The sequence below is a fragment of the Drosophila willistoni genome (assembly GCF_018902025.1).
Source record: "Drosophila willistoni isolate 14030-0811.24 chromosome 2R unlocalized genomic scaffold, UCI_dwil_1.1 Seg167, whole genome shotgun sequence".
Taxonomy (NCBI): Eukaryota; Metazoa; Arthropoda; class Insecta; order Diptera; family Drosophilidae; genus Drosophila; species Drosophila willistoni.
In genome coordinates, this window is record NW_025814050.1 from 3,941,130 (window position 1) to 3,957,880 (window position 16,751).

The following is a 16,751-nucleotide window of genomic DNA, read 5'->3' on the forward strand; positions in this document are numbered from 1 at the left end:
TTGCCGTTTTTTTCCGCCATTTCGTTTGTTGAAATAAAAATATTGTTAATTGCAATTTATTCACATGAACACCTCGCTTTCCCTCAGCATCCTTTCGGCTGACTTTCAGTGCCTTGTTGCATTGATTTTAATATTTCATTATTTAATTTCATTTATTCTGTGTGTGTGTTTGAGTGTGTGTGTGTCTGTGAGGGAGGACGGAAAACAAGATTCCAAATGGAAAGCCTTTCATTTCGTTATGCATAATGAACAGACTCATTTGTTGCTGCTGGTAAAGATTTATATGAATTTACCATTTCCCCCGTTCACTAAACCCCTGAACCCATTCAATACCTGTTTCAATTTAATTCGACACAAATATTGAAACTAGATTGAATTTAAATGGTATTCAATTACTTCTAGAGTTTTTCAAAAAAACTAGTTTGAATTTTGTGATTTTCACTTCTAACGTTATACCTAAAGATAACATAGTTTGATTAAATTCAGCAAGAACTAGCACATTATAGCGACCTCTAACTAGACCTTGATTTGATTTGGATTGAACTCAAAGGACCCAAAATTTTAGGAAAATTTTTTTCTTTGTGATATTTATAAATTTATTTGAATTAATAATATCGCTAAACCCTTTTTGCTCAATGAGCATTCAGTAATTGTTTTCTGCAAGATTAAAAATACATCTAGGTAAATTTAAAAAAAAATTAAATAAAACTAAATATTTTTCTAACACAAGTGACCATTGACCTTTTTTCTAAGAGTTTTCGAGCGTACTTACTATCATTAAATATTTAGATTTTTCTAGTAATGCGAATATTTTATAAAAATCTTCCAATTGGCTGTTTACTTATGTTCCTTGGCATAAAAAGCCCAAATATAAAATGAAGTAAGTAAGTCGTCTCGCCGACTAGGGTATACCATACACCAGTAAAGCAAATACTTCAAATTGATTAAACAAATGCATTTTTACAAGCTTTTTAGAAGCCTATCTTAGTATCTCGCTCACTCAATCATACGAGCACCCTAGCGCCCCCGCCAGCCAACGGCCAACTCCGGCCTTATGGAAAAACGTTTATATGCATAACTCGACTGTTTTTTGTCCGATTTTGATCAAATTTGGTATTTTGCTAGATATTAGTATTAAATTTAAGTGTGCCAAATTTAATTGCATAAGGTAAAAAAATACGGGAGATAATCGACTTTTTTCAAATTACGGAGGCGAAAAGAGGCGTGGCAAAATCTTTACACATACATAATGTGCGCATTTACTAAACAAATATATATACTAAATATGGTGTTTCTAGCTAGTATTGAGATAAAGGTTTTTTAATTTATTTGGGGGGCTGAAAGGAACGTGGCAAAAATTTGAAATAAACTTGATCACTTTACATACTACACGAATCTACATACCAAATTTGGTGGCTCTAGCTCTTACAGTCTCCGAGATCTAGGTGTTCATACGGACAGACGGACAAGGCTAGATCGACTCGGCTGTTGATAAAATTTCTTTCAGAACAGGATGTCGATTGCATGGAGTTTTTCTAGTAATCCCGAGTCTGCATTTATTTATTTTTTTGCTTTAGTTATTGAGATACAGGTACCATCTTAAATTTGTATGATGAGATAAATAACATGAAAGGCCTTAACCTTAAGGCCGCTTTTCATTATCTTTGTTGGGTTTGAAAGAGGAAAGATATTACGATGTATTGCTTATTCCTTTAAAATCAAAACAGCTGCAAGGAGAGCTAAAAGAACTTAAAATCTCATTTCTTCCTTCAACTTTTTCGATTTGGTTGCCATTTTCCAACCTGAATTTATGTTGACATTCCAATTTTTGGTACTGCATACGAAAGTCCAGATGATTAGCTCCTCGAATAAAGCATTTCATGTAAACATTTGATGCAAAATTGTTAAGCTTACCCATTACTCATTTTTCATGTTTAGCATTTAAGTATTTTCACCTATTTTACTTATTATATCTGGAGCATACTTTCAGGCTTTCAAAGCCAAATTTTGAAGTTTTAGGCATAAAAATTCAATAAAACAATTTAGTAGCTTTAAAGATTTCCAATTTTTTCAAATATTTGTTAAAGCTTTCAGTCGAATTGTATTGATGATACTTCAGTTTAGTCTTTAGACTTATGTTTAAATTGTCATAAATTGTACAAACTTTTTCTTCGGAATTATTAAGAAATTTTTAAGCAAAGTATAAAACAAGTCGAAGAATTTGGATTTTTTTTTCAAATTTGATATTATTTTGTTAAGTCATTTACTATTTCCGCATTATTTTTGAAATATAATCTTAACAGTTTGCAAACTTGATTCTGTTAAATATTTCTAAACATTCTTTTTACTTCAACAAGTATATTACCTTGTTTAAAGTATTTTTGTGTCAATATAATGGTTATATTATACTCTTTGATAATTCATAAAGATTCTGCCATAGAGTATCCACACACACATATACACACACACATCCGTACATTGGAAGAAGCAGAATCGCAGTCAATCTGCAGACTTGCTTTATATCCTTCGGGGCCTAAATACGATTTTGCCTGTAATAGATTAGCCAAGGTGAACAGCAGCAAAAGCAGCAACAGAAGCAGAAGCAGGTGATTTTAATCCATAAAATGTGCGATTATTGCGTTTATGCGGCCGGAGGCGAATTCAATATTAAAATATAAACAAAACGTTAGAGAAAAGCCAAGCGAAGTGAAGTGATGGGAAAAGCAAGCCAGGAAATGCTTGTGTCCTTATGAAAAGCACACACACACACACATATACACACACACGAGTCCTTTTTCCCGTCCTTCGTTTCTTGCTTATCGATTCGATTAAAGTTTTGTATGTAATATGAAAATATTTTTCAATATTTTTGCAACAAAAAAAAAGGATTGTCGATTAATTGAAAAATTTTTTAACTGACACAGACAGGTCCTACCAGAAAAGGATTATCCAAGCCAAATGGCAACGATGATAATTAAATTTTCAGGCCACACCCATCAACCCATTCAGCTGCATTGCAGCTTCAAATCTGGCAATTAGTCGGCCAAGCGAAAAGGGAAAATGGCGCTCCGATTCCACAAAGAGCTTATAAGGGACTTACATAAAGCCGACGCGGGCTGCTTATGAAAGACTCACTGGAGGCTTTCACATCGGATCCCTATTCGAGACTGGGTCTGGGACTGGGTGGTTGGTTCTGTAAATGTTATTTTCGAACAAACAAAACTTGAAATCCAAACGGTTAAATCCATTCAAAAATCACACAATTAGTTTGGCCTAATCCGTGCCACAAATAATGCTGAAAGTCGAGTCCTTTGTTACGCACACACAGGACTCCCATGTGCTGGGCCAAGGAATCCATACAGTCGGAACAGTTGGCACCAGGCAGGGCAGGTTGTGGTTGGGGGCTGAGGATAAGGACGGAGGAGTAGGGCGGAAATTTACAGGTGAATTCAGAATCAAGGCCTGTTATAATATTTTGTGAGGTGGTGACAGGAGACTCCCTTAGTCCTGCACGTCCCATTCTCTAATTTATTTAACATTGCTTAACTTGAAATTGACTAGAAAATATTCACTAAAAAATAGGCTCCGATTTTGTTACCGAAGTGCAGGTACTCTTTCCCCTTTAGGTCGTAATCTTCTTTCTGATTTGCAATCGCTTAAGTTATATTAATGCTTTCCATAAGGAACTAAGCCAAATAATGATAATTTGGATATGTGGGATGAGCTTACAGACCGACTGACTTAACTGACTTAGTTATTCATTTTTCAAATTATTCGAATTTGGTTTTTGGTTTTAAAATTTTTTGCTTAACACGATTATTACAAGATGCATTAGCCTCTTTAAACTTCTTTTTCATTTTGCCTTAGGGAAAGAGTCTGGAATAGTTGGTAAGGGATTTAATAAGTTTAACTAAAGCACAAAAAGTTCACAGGCAATCGCTGCTAGAGCTGTGATGATGATTATTATGATGATGCTGATGATGCAGCTGATCAACCAAATCGGCTATACCCTCCACTCCAACTCCCACGCCGACGCCGACACCGACTCCAACGCCAATGCTTAACGAGGACAAGGGCAATGTTCTATCCAAGAGCTTAGCCTCTTCGGTCACAACACCCACTCCAACACCCACCTCACTATGGCCATCATGACCGAAAGGTGATGTCAAACCCATGACCATAGTGTCCAGACAAAGAGAATGCAAATGCAGGGCATCATAGGAGGAGGGCGAGATGGTAACGGGCTGCTGTTGAGTCTGTTGTTGTTTGTCTTGCTCCTGCTCCTGCTCCTGCAGTGAGCTCAAAATGCAATCCGCCTTAAAGCTATCAATTGTAAATTGATCCACGTTGAGAAATTTCATTTCATCATAGGCAGAAGATGATCCCAGGTCGAGAAACTCCAATCCCTGTTGCTGCTGCTGCTGCTGGACCAGCTGAGGTTCTGTCTGCGATTGAGGCGGGTGATGTTGCTGCTGAGTCTGTGTCAACTGAGTGGCGGGTGGATAACTGGCGGTCCATTCCATGGATCCCAAATGATCGATATTCAAATTGAGAAAGATATTCGGTGACAGCCGAGAGGGCGACGACGAAGAAATCCCTCCGCCCGTTGCTGTACCATAGGAATTTTTAAGCTCATTGTCCAGGGAATTGGATGACTGCGGTGGAGTGTCTGGCAAGAGGCTAACACCGCCAGCTAGAAGAATATAATAATAGCATCGATGTATACCATTGCTAGCCTATCGAAATTCGAACTCACCCAAAGCTGAGTCCAATTGATTGAGTACGGCCGTGCCCACATCATCGTCATCATCGTAGGTGGCGACTCCCTCATTTAAATCCAATGCTCCCAGCTCATCGCCACCTCCGTCTGCACCAGGAACTCCACCAATTTTCTCCTGTTTGCGCCATTTGGCTCGACGATTTTGGAACCAGACTTGTACCCGAGCCTCAGTTAGTTCAATGCGGACGGCAAGCTCCTCGCGAAAGAAAACATCCGGATAATGGGTACGTTGAAAGGCTCGCTCCAGTTCCTGCAGTTGTAACGTATTGAATGTGGTTCTAAAGTGGAGCACGTTGGGGAATAGATTGACTAGATAGAGTTCTTCAGTTTGTTGGATTTTATCCGTTACCTGTATCTTCGCTGCTTGCGCTTCATTGTGCCTTTTTCCATGCAAATCTTGAACTGCTCCACCTGGATATGCTGAAGTTAAGTTGCTTCTCCTTTGCACCTTCTTCTTCCTCTTCTCCTTCTTCTGCTCACACTTTTCGTTGTGACATAGTCGCGTAGTTTCCACTATTTCTTTTTTTACGATTTTTTAACGATTTTTATACGACACTTTGAGGGCTTCCTCTTCCACTTCCTTTACTTTTGCTAGCTTTTCCGCTCTAGCGGAATAACTGTACAGCAGCAACAACAACAACAACAATAACACTTAGTACCGCAATAAAAACAACAACCACAAGCACTATGACGAAAACTTCCTTTCTGAGCCTTAAGGATGCTGTTTCTGCTTCAATTTCTGCCTTAACTATTACAGTTGGAGCTGCCCGATTTTCGCCCCGCTTGCGTGTGCGTGCTTGTCTGTTAGTTGAGTGACAGAGACGGAGACAGAGACGGAGCCCACGAACGTTCTTGCCTCAACGCGTCGCTTATTCAACTGAAGGAGGATTCCGGCCTATGTTGTTGTTCGTCACACGGGAAGCCCTAGAATTTTTCTTTTCGTTTCGATTCTCCACATATTCCCCACTATTTTTTCATTTTAAAAAAAACACACACATCACACATACACACATACATATACGCGGCAGATACCCTACACCAACTAGAGGAGGAGCATTATTAGACACTCAGACTGACCCAAGACTAGTTGACCCGCTGGCAGCGAGCTAGAATCGCCGCACTAGCCGAAACCCAGACCACGCATTGGGTCTGAACCAGGGGCGCTAACGGTTATCCGCCCAAAACGAGCCATTCAACACTATGTAGAATATATGTATATTTATTTGAGATTTAAAATCGAGATCTATCTCACTCACATACATATCTCTCTTACATACAAATATTGTAGCTCACCGCTAATTTGGTTCTACTAGTAAAAAGCCTTGGCTAAAGTTTATCCGGATTTTTTGAAAATTTTTAATAATCCATAGATATTAATAACAAGTATATATTTTTTGAATGCTTCAGTTTTAATACTTTCCTATATTTATTAACGGACTTATAGCTCAACTGCTGGAGTTGATCAACAATGAATATACCTGTATCCTGGCGACTTTAAATTACCATATCATCCAGTGAGATCAAGGTATGAAGACTCTTGGCAATGCCCATTCATTTGTCTGAAAAATTGATAAACAGAAATCTTAGTAGGCATAAAACCGCTCCTGGCCTAAGTAGCTCATGCTCTTTTGCCTATGTCTGGGTCACTGGGTTTCCTTTTTTGTTTTTTCGGTGTTTTTTTCCTCTCTCCAGGCACTTTTCAAGTTAAAGCCATTTTCCACTTGAAAATTTCTCACTCACTATAAATAGACGAAAAATTGCAGCCCCGACCATTTCGTCCCACTCCCAAGCTCACTTCATCTATTGTTATTGTGTCAATAGTTTTGGACCCTTTTGTTTCGCTAATACAGGTGACGACCACCGTCAACCATCATCATAATGGATGTGTGTAATCTGAATCCTTTTTGAACCGTAAGAAGAGGAGAAGAGTATAAAAGCGGGCAAGTCGATTGCGTAGAGCCGCAAACAGAGCCAAGCTCTCAACGAGGATGCCATGGGTGAGTCTCGAAATCTCTAACAGTAACTGCCGGGGATAATTTGTGTGTGTGTGTGTTTGTGCCCGTGCGTGTGCCCATTTTAGTTGACCCCTTTAACAGCAGCGCTGGCGCTGCTCTTCATCCTGGTCAGCTATGGTGGTGGTGGTCGTCGTATTGCTGCTCAGAGCTATGGATACGATGAGGATTACAATTCTAAACTACTATTGAATGCTCTCTTTGGAGAGCCAGTACAAAGCAAAGCTGAATCCAAAGGCGAAACGGAGACACCAACGGAATCGGAATCACTGGTCTTGCCACATCAGTACTATAATGATTTTTATGATGACCTTATGGCCAGTAAACGAAACGATGTCCATTCGGCCGGCTGTGATTGTAAAGTTACGGTTTGTCCCACACTCCCGTGATTGTTGATTACATTATACATTCAATTCTCGAATTGTATCTCTCGCAGAACGAACTAATCGACTTGGGTAATCTCCATTTTCCGCGCTATCTAATGAATGCCGTTTGTGAATCTCGCCCACAAAACGTTAAGTGCACACATGGATCCAATTGCCGTCCCTTGGAGTATAAAGTGAAAGTGTTGGCCTCCGTAGCGGATAATCCTGGTAGAAACACTCCATCTTCCTTGACGTCGTCCTGGCTACAAAAAGGTCCAGGCCGTGGCTTCTTGACGTCTTCCTCTGCAACCGCCTCAACCCAGTTGTGGCAATTTAAGACCGTTACTGTGACCGCTGGCTGTTTCTGTGCCAAATAAAATACTTTAATTCTTATATATTTTTCTTCCTGAATATATTAAAGCGCCGAACTGACGCCGAAGTTGGTTTATTTGAGTTTCGTTTTAACTTGATTTTCGTTTTAAAAAATCTTATCAAGAAATATTCGAGTTTGTACTTATAATTATTCTAAAAAAAGTTTCGAAAAAGGCACTTTTCTATAACAGAATGGACGATACAAAAGAATGTTTGTAATTCTAATAACTAATGTGGACGGAATAATGTAAAAAATGCTAAAATCAGGGAATGGAATTGTTAAATTGTATCAAGTTGCATTAACTTTGGTCGCACTGTCATCAAATATTTCGAAAATAAATAATGGGAAACTTGTTTAAATAATTAGAATTGAACATTGGGCAAACCATTTTTAGCTAAAAGGCACTATAAACTGCTGATGTGGACATCCGACCAGCTTTTCGGCAGAAAATTCAGAACCTTTTCAATGTTAATTTTGGATTTTACGGATCTGATGCATTCCCTGACAATAATATTCGACTTTTCTGAAGTGGGAATGTTTTTAAAAGGAGTTTGAGCTTTTTACGTTGCTGGTTAGGAACGTTGCCAGAACCAAGCAGAAAAAATTAGGGCCAAGATTCCTACAAACAGGCCCTTGTGCGTATAACTTGATGTGGGAGCACCACTCTGCAAAGATAGATAAATGCATATAAATAATAAATCCATTAAAAAGTTTTCCATACTCACAATCACAAAATAATTGCAGCGATCTCCCTGACAACATTCATTGCAGGCCCAATCCTCGTACCAAATGTGTGTGCAATACAGCTGCATATAACGCTTACGTTTGGATTGGCACTGCTCCTTGGTCATGCAACGCTTGGACACATAATATTGCTTCAGAGCTCCCTCTGAGAAATAGGGCTGACTTCCCCAACGTATTTCGGTGCCGCACACATTTTCAAAGGGCGCACACGTTTTAATCGTATTCAGACACTTTTCCGTATTGCCTGTTTGATTGGAGCAGACGTAGCACTCCAGACCAGACACAAAGTTAACTAGAATAGAATTTGTTTTTAATTAAAGTGTGAGTCAAGGTGTGGCCAGCTGAATATTAAGCTGGGCTTGAGTCTAGAGTCTATCCGTGCATTGCATACCTTGTCCGCAAAGATACACGGCAGCTAAGGCCAGAAGGGCTATCTGCCAGGATTTTATCATCATATACGATCAATTTAAACAATATAAACTTTATAAAATTAACAAACAAAAACCACTCCCATTAATGCTGCACAAGTGTTAAGAAAACAACAACAGAACAATAGTGTTGCAAAGCGTAAAAAAATTACCATTCGCGCGGAACCCCATATTTTAAACATTGTTATATCGGTTACGACTTATCGATTGGAATGTAAGAAATTTGAAAACGATTTTTCGACATCGACGTAACGGTCTTCTTGGTTGTTAGCTTAAATTATGGTTTGGAGCAAGGATGGGCACGTAGTGGCTCTTTTGGCTCCCGTGGCTCCCGTGGCTCTTTACCGGCAGAGGCTGGGCAGAGAAAAAGGTCATTTTTTGGTCTCGACGCACACAAAAATTTGTGTGCCTCGAGTTTTGTGACGGGTCATAAAACGACCTTTTTTGGGTCGAGCGAGCGATCGTCGTCGAACTTATGGGCAGAGGGACGGACAAGTCCCGAATTTTACGGGGAGGGGGAAAAAGGTCGCGATCTCGAGCTCGCAACTTGTGGGCAGAGAGACGGACAAGTCCCGAATTTTACGGGGAGGGGGAAAAAGGAACGCGATCTCGAGCACTCATCAAAAACAACCCTTATTTTTACTTGTCCCTCACTCCCTCTGCCCACAAGTTGCGAGCTCGAGATCGCGTTCCTTTTTCCCCCTCCCCGTAAATTTCGGGACTTGTCCGTCTCTCTGCCCACAAGTTGCGAGCTCGAGATCGCGTTCCTTTTTCCCCCTCCCCGTAAAATTCGGGACTTGTCCGTCTCTCTGCCCACAAGTTGCGAGCTCGAGATCGCGACCTTTTTCCCCCTCCCCGTAAAATTCGGGACTTGTCCGTCTCTCTGCCCACAAGTTCGACGACGATCGCTCGCTCGACCCAAAAAAGGTCGTTTATGACCCGTCATAAAACTCGAGACACACAAATTTTTGTGTGCGTCGAGACCAAAAAATGACCTTTTTCTCAGCCCAGCCTCTGCTGCTGATGCTCTGGCTCCCAAGTTAAATTTTCGTGCCCACCCTTGGTTTGGAGTATTGAGAATATCGTCCCAAAATGGATTTTTGAAATTCTAAATACTTAGGAGATATGAAAATATAGGATATTTATGAGTGGCAATGTTTAAATCATGTGAGGCAAACTTCTAATTATGGTGGTGTTTAAGCTATGATGTTTGGTTTTTGATTTGTTAAACACTAGTGGTATTAAGCCAACCAAATCCCCAAATCCCGTATAGTAACCGATCAAAAAAGTCACGCCGAAGCGAAATGGACACAACACCCGCAAACCAAAGACCAAGCGGTGGGATTGCTTTAATCCTTGTTTACATTATGAAAATATTCTAAACTATGTAGTTTGGCTAGTCGCTTTGTGACTGGGTGTTTGTCTCCTTTCTTTCACCCAGTATCCGACAAATATCAGCACTGGAATCTTGAAAAAAGTTTTCGGTTTTCTAATTCCTCTTTCAATTCTAGCGATCTTGTTTCTCTGAGCGTGGGAAGCTACGGTAGCAAGTTGACAAATATTATAATAATAAAAACAAGTTGGGATGGAAAAATTGGATTGAATTCAAATTCGATTTTAATGAACCAGTTGATAACTACACTTCGATAACAATTTTGTTCTCTAAATGCACGCAGTTCCAGCACTAAATAATTTATTCTTCGATTAATACACAAAAAGCATAACAGTATTGCATTTCTCATCTAAAAATCTGCATAAAATTTGGATTTCACACATTCGTTAAAGCATTAAAAGGGAATCCAAACGATTGGCTCATCGACTTTAAAAGTGTGGAGAAACTCAATTACAAATAAGAGGCGAGGTCGAGTCGGACTGTTAGTTATAAATAACAACAACAAAACAAATACAGTATTTCACATATAAGAACTTTTAAAGGCTTTAAAGCGATATATGTATGTTGGTTTCCGTCAGTGATCTTAATTGGCCAGACGGCGACGGAGATCTGAATAAAATGGCCAAAAACGAGCAGTCTAATGGTGTCAATGGAGGTCCCGTTCTGCCCAATGGATTTCGCCAGTTGGACACACAGGTAGCTGGACATCAATTTGAACCCACCAATTCCAGCAGCAGCTCATCTATAGGCCTCTTACAAGATCCACAAAAGGGTTATGTTCTGAAACCTCTTGGCAAACCCGAATGCGGTGAGAGGGAGCTCAACTTTTATGAATCATTAGCGAGAGCACGAGCAGGTGATGTGAAGGCGACGGGAGAGAGTAATGACCTTACATTGGCCTCTCTGTCACCTTATGTGCCGCGATTTTATGGTCATCTCAAACTGGCAGTGAATCAGCGTGAGCACACTTTTATTCGATTGGAGGACTTAACGAGGGGAATGCTCCAGCCCTGCGTTATGGACGTCAAGATGGGTCGTCGCACTTGGGACCCGGAATCGTCGCCGCACAAAAGACAAGTTGAAGAACAGAAATATGTGATATGCAAACAAAAGCTGGGACTATGCCTGCCTGGTTTTCAGGTTTATTTGCCTACCAACAGCACCAACTCCTCCCAGGAGGGAGATCACAGTGTAATCCTGCGACACGGCAAGGATTATGGCAAAAGCTTAAATGTGGCCGGTTTCAAGCAAACAATGGCATTGTTTTTCAATGCATCCACAAGTGATTCCAAGGCTCAAGCAGTCGGCTCCGAGGTCCTATTACGTGAAATACTGAGACAATTGCGGGAAATTCTTGACTGGTTCAAGCATCAGCGACAATTGCATTTCTATGCAAGTTCATTGCTCATCTGTTACGATGGATCCCAATTGAGCCATGCAAAGTCCTCTATGTTACCCTCTGACTGGATACGTGTGCGTATGATTGATTTTGCTCATGTCTATCCAGCGGAAAATGGTCAACCCGATGAAAATTATATGTTCGGACTGGAAAGCCTCATAGAGGTTGTTGAATCCATTCACCACCGATAGCCCGACTCGCACCAGCACCAAATACGAAGGGAATGCTGCGGCAATTAGGGGAAACCCCTCCATTTAATATGAGAGATTAATATTCGATTCGACTTAACCTCAATTAAAATTTTCCTATTGCCCACGCAAGGTAATTCACTAGGTAAACATATTGACCCAAAATGAGTCAGCCAACTCTTAGAAAGAAAACAAAATACATCTTCAACTCAACATGATTCAATTCCCTTCCGATGGTGTGACAAATTCTGTGTTACTCTGTAAACACGTGATATAATGTGCGACACCCAGAACCAAAACTCAATTGATTCCAGAAGAATTCAATATTTTCTGTATTAGGTCAGCTAAGCCAAAAAATGAAATGAAAAAACAATACTTGGTAGTTCCTAAAATGCCCTCACAAAAGGACGAACTACGTAAAAACAAAACTATCTATGATAAAAAAATGTGAAATAAAACCAATTTTGTACGATTTGAATGAAACTTTCCTTTTGTACAATTTTTTTTTGTTTTCTGTGATTTGTTTTAATATGTAAGTATATAATATATAAGTTTGTAATCTTAAACTTAACTGCGGATTTACAGCGTGTAGTCCAATTCATAACGTTCGTACTGATTCTTTGGATCATTTGTGATTCTCGGATAGCCGGCAATAAGAGCATCCTGTCCGCCGATGTACAGGGAATTGTAGATTTTCCAATACACATCGCGAACCTTGCGAGCCGGATGAAAGAGTCCCTGCAGAGTGTATTGAAGTATCTTAATGGGTCCAAGCGAAACCCGCAGACCATCAACCGAGTCCATAAACGCCTGAACCAAGTGAGGTGAAGTCTCAAATATATTGGGCCAGACATAGTTTAGCAAGTGGGTGAGAGCATCCTCGCAACCGAAGCCGTAGACGCCCAGAGACATGTGCTTGATGGCCGAACAAGCTGTCTGTCGATGGACCAAATCCCGATCCATTAAAGCATCTTCCAGCAGGGGGCACACAGCGTAGATATAGTCTTTGCCCATCTCACCAATGTACTCGAAGAGGAATGACAGAGATTTGAGGACACCATTCTGTACATTCAACTCCGGAACTCGATACTCGTTCATCAGGGCGGGGAGCACGGTGAAGGGACGACACGTTTCAGCCACTATGGCAATGGCTACAGTGGTGCACACACGATTCTGTCTCTCTTGGACCTTAAGGTTATTCAGCAAAGTGGCCAGCACATCGTGAGGACCAATCGCCTTAGCTATGTATCCAAAGGTATTGACGGTGGCTCGCCGAATCGCCTTCTTGTGTGCCTTCAGCAGTTCCAGCAGCTCAAAACAAATCCGCATCCATTCACGAGCCGACACATATTCCGGACCACGATCCGCAATGCGTCCCACCAGATCTATGCAATTCTCTTGGACCTTTTCGTGTCGATTTTTCAATATGGGGGTCAGACGGGGAAGCAAGTCCTTAATGGGGGGCGTCATTTTTGTCATGCCAATGACATTTACAATGGCCTTTAGGGCACCCAATATAGACCCCAAGACCTCGGGGTATTCCTCACCCAAATACTCATACAAGACAACACCCAAATGACCCATTAGCTTCTCTTCCTGGCAGGTTTTCATTACCACGGCAATGCGAGAGATCAGATCGGCAGCCTGTTGACGCACCTTGGCGGACTTGTTGTTTAATCTCCACAGAATGGTACCACAAATCTGAGGCAAATAGGGCTTCACCCGTTTCCCCAATTGGTTGACTATGGTACCGAAACCATTCAACATGACCACATCTTCAGTGGTCTGTTCTTGGAAGGCATACAGAATGCCATCGATAAGCTGCTCCTCCAAACGAGAGTCGATATCAGCTGCTCCCAGATTGCCCATGATTTTCTCCACAGTTTCCATTACCATCTTACGATATTGCTCATTCTCATCCTTGAGATCGTCCACCACACGATTTATAATCTCTGAGGCGCCCACTTTGTTGGCTATTTCAACTGTAGTATCAACTAATTGTCGGTAATTACGTCGATCCAGGGCCATGCGATGATTCCAGAAGAACTTGAAAAAGTGCGGAAGAATCTCCTCCTTGATATATTGTGGTTCCACACCATCGGTGGCACAGCACTGCTTCACCACCTTGAGCACAATCTTCTTCATCTCCTCGTCGGGTGACTGGAACTCACGGATCAAGATCAACATCACCTCACGTGTATAATAGTTGGCGTACTCGGCGTCCATCAGCGGAATCAAATAGCCAATAGCCTTGAGAAAGGCAGCCAATCCCTTGCCACGATGAGTTCTTATGCCTTTCCACAATGGTTTGAGCACTGAATCGAATGACTCAATGCCATAAGGAGTGGCTGCTTCGGCTAGGGCAGCTATGGCCAAGGCTGTGATCGTGCGCACCTTCTGTTGTTCATCTACCAGTCCGTGCTCGATAATCTCCACAAGAGCCTTGAGATGGGGCAAAATGGCACAGCCCATCAAGATGGCAATTTGCTGGACAATCTTTATGCCCGTGTGACGGGCTTGCCAGGATTTCTTGGACTTGCAGACGGCCTTCAAGAAGGGCAGCAGCGATGGAATACCCAAGGCAGAGGCAACCACAGCAAAGGCTCGAGCTGTTGTGTTTCTCACATATTCATCTATATTGTCAATATCCGGCCTCATGGTGGATATCATCGTGGCCAATCCCGCTGCCTTGGCCAAATTCGATATAATCTCACGACCCTCGATACGGGCATAATGATCTTCGTCAATTAATAGGGGTTCAATGACCACCAAGATCTTATGGACATAGGGACGCACTAAATCATCAAGCTTATACAATACACGATCAATCACCTTGACCAACAAATGTCGCTCCTGATCCTCCAGAGTGGGGGACATGAGCAATGGTAAAATTTGATTGAATAATGGTCCAGCTCCGAATTCTCGGGCCTTGTCGGTAATCTGACGCAGGGCCGACTTTCTCATTGGCGGCGATCCGTTCTTAATGGTCAGCAATAGTTTCATGATCTTCCTCTCCTTCAACTCTTCGGGTGAAAGTGAATCCTCATTGACATCTACCAAAAGTTTATCAAAATATTGCGCATCTTCCGGCTTCATGAAGGGTAAATTTTGTCCCTTTGGTTGATTATCCATAAACTTAGCCGACTTATCTTCTACTTGGATAAAGAAACCAGCCGGTGTGCCCGCTATGGGCGTGGGAGTGGCCATCAGCTTGCGTCCGGGTGTTCTCAGTGGGACATAACCTGCTGGAGGAGGTAAAATCTTATATCCGGGGGGAAACATTTGATCGAGTTCCTCATCTGTATAGGGACGATTTCTCTCATCGATTTCCTTTTCCCATCGATAGGCCTGCAATTGTTCGGGAGTCATGGCGGCCAACGCTCCGGGAGTGGGAGTGGCCATGGCCATAGCTTTTACGCCCACCGGAGTACTGCCACCCGGTGTCATCAGAGGAGTGGCTCCACCATGACCGCCTGGCGTCGCATGCGGCGTCATGCTGGGTGTCATGCTGGGAGTCATGGCGCTGGAGTTGGTTGGAGTTATTGCCGGAGTGGCATTGGATGGCGTCTCATCCCAGCGAGAACGACGTTTGGAAGCTCCGGGAGTAGATTCGGTAATGCTTTCGGCGGCCCCACCACCAGAACTACCCATGCGATCGGGCTTGGGTGTTTCCGCCCACCCACTGTGTCCAGGAGTTTCCCTCTCAGTTTTCGGAGTCTCATCCCAGCGATTGCGCCGAGCGGATTTCTCATGGCTGGGCGTTGTACCATCATCTCGCTCCCGGCCAGGGGTCATGGCATGGGCTGGAGTGGCATCCCAAATACGGGTGGCTAGGCCAGGAGTAGCACCAGGAGTTTCGCTACCTTTGTGACCCGGCGTCTCATCCCAGCGATGATCTCCAGGAGTTTTCTATACAAAGGACAATTGGTATGAGTTAATAAAGTGGATCAACTAAGGATTTTGTTACTTACATCCTCCCATGTGGGCGTGGCAGCACTGCTAGGTGTGGCCGACACCTTGGCTGGAATGAAACTATCGCTAACCGTCTGATCCCAACGACCACGCTTACGTCCGCCAGTTTCCTGTTTGGCAGACGAATGAGACGGCGCCTCCCCGTTCGACGATGATGAATTCTTTACCAATGAACCATCTTTGGACTTCTCCATAATGCGACGTCTCAGTTCCGACTCTTCGCCCTTAAGCATCTGCTCGCGCATTATGTCTGTATATGTACGAGAACCCACATCTGGTGTCTTGCCCCCATCCGCAAATGGATCCGCTCGTTCCGGTGATATGATGGCGCGACGCCTCTTTTGTCTATATTCATCCTCGCGATCGGCTATAGTCGGCCGACGACGATCCGCCATGGGATCGTGATCCTCCTTGCCCTGGATCACATCCTTTAGCACGGACTGGGGAGCTGTGTATGTGGTTCGTTTTTGGGGTACTGGGAAGCCCACATCGTCTTCCTCTTCATCTTCATCCTCCTCACCGTCATCATTGGCCGCAATCGAGGTGTTGTAGCCTTCGTAACGAGCCTTTTTACCCCCTGCCTTAGTGTCCCCCACAGCGGAAGCTTCATCGTAGAGATCGGAATCGAAAAATCCACCGCTGTCCAGAAGGCCAACTCCAGCCGCCGCCGCTTGCGTTTTAGCCAATTCCGTTTTCTTCTCCTGAATCACAGAGATCTGGGCCTCAATGTCTGAAAAAAATAAATTTCTCAATTAAAATTCGTTTAGATTGCGAGCGGGTGGTGAGGTGAACAGTGTAGTTGGAATTTGTATTAGCAAACATTTAATATCCAATCTTCTTCATTGATTTAAGCCATGCATACGGATAAAAATAATTTGCAGTATGTGACACACTTACCTTCATGAGTTCGCGGAATGTTTTCCATTTTCTCATAAACGTTTTTCTCTAAAAGATGCGTTTATGAAAATTCTCGGTTAGAGATGACACAAATAATAATGATGGAACATACCAGTGTTGGCAGCGTAGCCAAAAAAGACTCTAGTTTTAGCCTTTAAATATCTGAAGCGCCACCACTAGCGATTGATTAGGTTATCGAT

General features: G+C 42.3%; 5 protein-coding genes across 5 annotated transcripts; 2 read left to right on the plus strand and 3 right to left on the minus strand.

Annotated features, from left to right (window-relative positions):
• Window positions 1-3,473: 3,473 nt before the first annotated feature.
• Window positions 3,474-5,691, minus strand: LOC6644169 (paired box protein Pax-6). Its single transcript, XM_002066671.4, has 3 exons — window positions 5,130-5,691; window positions 4,757-5,058; window positions 3,474-4,693 (listed from the first exon to the last, which is right to left on the minus strand). The coding sequence occupies exons 1-3, from the start codon at window positions 5,168-5,170 to the stop codon at window positions 3,927-3,929; spliced, it is 1,110 nt and encodes a 369-aa protein (XP_002066707.2). The 5' UTR covers window positions 5,171-5,691; the 3' UTR covers window positions 3,474-3,926.
• A 786-nt stretch (window positions 5,692-6,477) lies between these two features.
• Window positions 6,478-7,585, plus strand: LOC6644170. Its single transcript, XM_023176687.2, has 3 exons — window positions 6,478-6,777; window positions 6,861-7,160; window positions 7,229-7,585. The coding sequence occupies exons 1-3, from the start codon at window positions 6,769-6,771 to the stop codon at window positions 7,532-7,534; spliced, it is 615 nt and encodes a 204-aa protein (XP_023032455.1). The 5' UTR covers window positions 6,478-6,768; the 3' UTR covers window positions 7,535-7,585.
• Window positions 7,555-8,818, minus strand: LOC6644171. The gene is made up of 3 exons (XM_002066673.4): window positions 8,666-8,818; window positions 8,256-8,566; window positions 7,555-8,195 (listed from the first exon to the last, which is right to left on the minus strand). Exons 1-3 carry the CDS (start codon window positions 8,727-8,729, stop codon window positions 8,103-8,105), a joined length of 468 nt encoding a protein of 155 aa, XP_002066709.2. The 5' UTR covers window positions 8,730-8,818; the 3' UTR covers window positions 7,555-8,102.
• Window positions 8,819-10,390: 1,572 nt separating this feature from the next.
• Window positions 10,391-12,165, plus strand: LOC6644172 (inositol polyphosphate multikinase). Its single transcript, XM_002066674.4, has one exon. The coding sequence runs from the start codon at window positions 10,657-10,659 to the stop codon at window positions 11,683-11,685; it is 1,029 nt and encodes a 342-aa protein (XP_002066710.2). The 5' UTR covers window positions 10,391-10,656; the 3' UTR covers window positions 11,686-12,165.
• A 35-nt stretch (window positions 12,166-12,200) lies between these two features.
• LOC6644173 (splicing factor 3B subunit 1) lies at window positions 12,201-16,645 on the minus strand. The gene is made up of 3 exons (XM_002066675.4): window positions 16,552-16,645; window positions 15,654-16,384; window positions 12,201-15,591 (listed from the first exon to the last, which is right to left on the minus strand). Exons 1-3 carry the CDS (start codon window positions 16,577-16,579, stop codon window positions 12,262-12,264), a joined length of 4,089 nt encoding a protein of 1,362 aa, XP_002066711.1. The 5' UTR covers window positions 16,580-16,645; the 3' UTR covers window positions 12,201-12,261.
• Between the last annotated feature and the right edge of the window lie 106 nt (window positions 16,646-16,751).